At 39.0% G+C, this 4,065-nt stretch overlaps 1 protein-coding gene across 1 annotated transcript in view; it reads left to right on the top strand.

Annotated features, from left to right (window-relative positions):
* Positions 1-740: 740 nt before the first annotated feature.
* LOC106876522 (glycoprotein 3-alpha-L-fucosyltransferase A) overlaps positions 741-4,065 on the top strand; it is an 8,438-nt gene continuing 5,113 nt past the window's right edge. The window contains exon 1 of the mRNA XM_014925105.2: positions 741-2,558. Coding sequence (XP_014780591.1) covers positions 1,639-2,558 — 920 coding nt within the window. The 5' untranslated portion in view covers positions 741-1,638. The remainder of the gene's footprint in view (positions 2,559-4,065) is intronic.

The following is a 4,065-nucleotide window of genomic DNA, read 5'->3' as shown; positions in this document are numbered from 1 at the left end:
ATAGAGTAAAAAAAAAGGGGTGGGTGGGGGTAAAAGACACCACAGTAAGAACAATGTTTAAAATGAAACATAACAAACTACAGAAAATATAAAAGGTGAGGTTAGTTTTGGCATGGTTTTTACAGATAAATACCCTTCCAAATGCCCACCACTTCGCAGTGTGGACTGGATGCCTTTTACATGGCACCAGCACAGGTGAGGTTAGTTTTGGCATGGTTTTTACAGCTGGATGCCCTTCCAAATGCCCACCACTAAGCAGTGTGGAATGGATGCCTTTTACATGGCACCAGCACAGGTGATGTTAGTTTTGGCATCGTTTTGACAGCTGGATGCCCTTCCAAATGCCCACCACTTCACAGTGTGGACGGGATGCCTTTTACATGGCACCAGCACCAGCACAATCACCAAATAACTTTGCAAGACTAGGAACCTTTGAGAATGGAGGGGCATGGGAGGAGGGGATCTTGTGTCACACGATGAAAGGTTAGAGCGACAGAAGCAGGTGTCTTGCTTTAGAGGAGGTACACGGTTACCTGGCCAGAGAGAGATAGAGAAAGAGAGAGATAGAGAAAGAGAGAGATAGAGAAAGAGAGAGATAGAGAAAGAGAGAGAGGGCAGGAACAAGTGTGCTGCTATAAAGGAGATACATGGTTACCTAGAAGGGGGGGGGGAGCAAGAGAAGGGAGAGAAATTGGTCAAGTATGAGGGTAGAAACAGGTTTGCTGCTGTAGAGGAGAAACATGGTTACCCAGTGAGAGAGGGAGAGAACGAGTTAATAAGAAAGAAGTCAGACAGTAAACAGATATAGAGTGACCTAGCTAGGGATAAGAGCAAGAGAAGGAGGGAGGGAGGGAGGAGAGAGTGATAAAAAACTATGGTAGATATTTCAGTTCTATATTTAAGAGATGAGGAATTATGTACATTATTTTACATTTGACGGATATTGGTCCTCATCTTGTTTGTTGTTAACACAACGTTTCGGCTGATACACCCTCCAGCCTTCGTCAGGTGTCTTGGGGAAATTTCGAACCTGGGTTCTCATTCCTAACGATGTTACTATTATTATATTATTATTATTATTATTATTATTATTATTATTACTATTATTAATCAGGTCGATGCCGTGAATCGAACTCGGAATCTTGGGGTTAGTAGCCCGCGCTCTTAACCACTACGCCATATGCCCGGGCTACTAACCCCAAGATTAGGCCCCTATTGGGGGTGGGGGTGTTAATGTCACCTACCAACTCTCCATTTCTACTATCACACCACTTGCTCTCCACATCCAATCATTCTACTTTTGAACTTCTTTGACAACCGTTGGACTTACAACACCTTATATCCTCTCCTTGAATTTTCTCCGCCTTTCTATTCTGTGTAAACCATATCTCTGTATTTATATATGTAAACTATACTATTCAGCACCTGAAAGTCTTTTTTCTCGTTTGGCAGGTATACATATATACATATATTTTCTTATCCGAGCTGTTACATTTAATTTCTATATCACACAATTATCTATCTTTCTATCTCTCTTTCTCTTTCTTATTTCTTCTCTCCTTCACAATCAACAAATGCAATGTGTTACATAAACAGTTGATTGAAAATTATTTGTTTGCAACACACACAAAGCAAAGAATGAAAATCTGTGGCCGAAGATGTTTGGTCTTTGTCTTTTTCATAACAATAATCACATACATTTGTTTTCTTCTTCTTCAATGTAAATCCAGCGAACAACTAAATATAGTTATTGGGATACAGCAGCCTGTTTCTTACGTAAGCTATTCATCTCTACTTATACCAGGACAACAATCTGATAACGACCGTATGACAGCTCAACTAAAATATGTCTTATCCGCAAAGCAAAAACGGGGAAATGATAAAAGGAATGTGGCCCCAAATCAGTCAGAGGCTGCTGACAAAATTCGACAAAAGTTTAAAACATTATTGATCTACAATTTAAAGTATTTGAGACCGTTGAAAGAAAATCAAGAGAGTTTCTTGGAATATGGCTGCCCAGTCAATGAATGTCTGGTGACAAACGACAAAGCGAAGCAAAATAGCGTGGATGCGATTTTCTTTTATGAGACAGTAGGAATATCCGAAAAACCGAAACACTCAAATCAGATATGGATATATATGACCCAGGAATGTCCTAACTTCAACCCATCGGTTAAACACTTGGAGAACAGAATCAATTGGACGATTACATATCGCCAGGACAGTACCATTGTATATCCTTATGGGAAATTTCAATATTTCAAAAAGTCAGTAACACAAAAAACACAATCCATAAATTATGCCAGGGGAAAAACAAAGAAGGTTGCTTGGTTCACTTCCAGTTGTTGTCCTAGCAACGATCGAATGGGCTATGCTAAGGAACTCGGAAAATATATCCAGGTGGATATTTATGGTAATTGTGGTACAAAAGTTTGTGAAAAAAGGGACAAATGGAATTGTTTCCAGATGTTACAGAATGAATATAAATTTTACTTGGCATTTGAAAATTCCAATTGTAGAGATTATATTACGGAAAAATTTTTCATCAATGCATTGCAGTAAGTACTTGAATTTTAAATATGTATAAGTGTTCTTGTATTTGAATTAATGAGATTAAGTAGGGTTTTTAAAATGGCTTTCATCTTTGCAAAATTCCCTGTAGTTAGAAAGTTAAAGAAGTGATTTTTTTTTTTTTTTAAATTCTCAATCGCAGAATAATGCTAATAATATAGCCTGAACAGGATAAACTACCCCTATTTTGCAGAGAAAAGTGTAGGTGGCTAGCTGTGGACTCGAACTCACATCCCCGTGATTACATCTCACGATGCTTTGACCGATTAAGCTAAACTACCCACTACAAATTCCTCTGCAAATTAAGATATATAAATCTCACTTTATGAGACGCTCTCATATGTTAAATTCAAATTACGACAAACGTAATTTAATTTTTATGAATCACTAGCAATATGTATGTGCTTTGCATGTTTCAACATGTATGCACAATAATGAGTGTAGCGTTTTTATTCTATTATATATTTCGATTGTTTATTGGAACTGTCTTTCATTAACTTTACAGAGAGAGAGAGAGAGAGAAGAAAGAAAGATAGAACATGGGAGACAAAGAAAAAGAGGGGCAGAGAAATTTAACTGGTTAAATGTGAAAGAGGGAGAGAAATCATCATCGTTTAACGTCCGCTTTCCATGCTAGCATGGGTTGGACGACTTGACTGAGGACTGGTGAAACCGGATGGCTACACCAGGCTCCAATCTAATTTGGCAGAGTTTCTACAGCTGGATGCCCTTCCTAACGCCAACCACTAACTGTTTAAATGAGGCGTCCTGTGGATTGACCAAGACAGATAGATAGATAGATAAACTGTCATGTATTAATTCTTTTGTTTGTTTCGACGTACGATATAACGGGATAATAATAAATCCTTGCAAATCGTTCTGCTCAAGATACTGGTAGTACCCCTTGACAATACGCAACTTTTGGCTTTACTCAGCTCCAGAAGGCTCTCTGCATATGTCCATCTATATTATGGCGCAGTCCATTATGAGTCAACCAACAGGGGTGTTCTACTTCCACACAATATCTCCCCTACTTGAGATTGGCTTTGTCTTTTATTTTTATCAATTTTATTTCCGCAGGAGTGGCTGTGTGGTAAGTAGCTTGCTCACCAATCACATGGTTCCGGGTTCAGTCCCACTGCGTGGCACCTTGGGCAAGTGTCTTCTACTATAGCCTCGGGCCGACCAAAGCCTTGTGAGTGGATTTGGTAGATGGAAACTGAAAGAAGCCCGTCGTATATATGTATATATATATATATATATATATATATATATACATGTATGTGTGTTTGTGTGTCTGTGTTTGTCCCCCCACCATCGCTTGACAACCGATGCTGGTGTATTTACGTCCCGGTAACTTAGCGGTTAGGCAAAAAGAGAACCGATAGAATAAGTACTAGGCTTCCAAAGAATGAGTCCCGGGGTCGATTTTCTCGACTAAAGGTGGTGCTCCAGCATGGCCACAGTCAAATAACTGAAACAAGTAAAAGAATT

This window comes from Octopus bimaculoides, chromosome 30 (assembly GCF_001194135.2).
Source record: "Octopus bimaculoides isolate UCB-OBI-ISO-001 chromosome 30, ASM119413v2, whole genome shotgun sequence".
Classification (NCBI taxonomy): Eukaryota; Metazoa; Mollusca; class Cephalopoda; order Octopoda; family Octopodidae; genus Octopus; species Octopus bimaculoides.
This window is presented reverse-complemented; position numbering and strand designations above follow the sequence as displayed.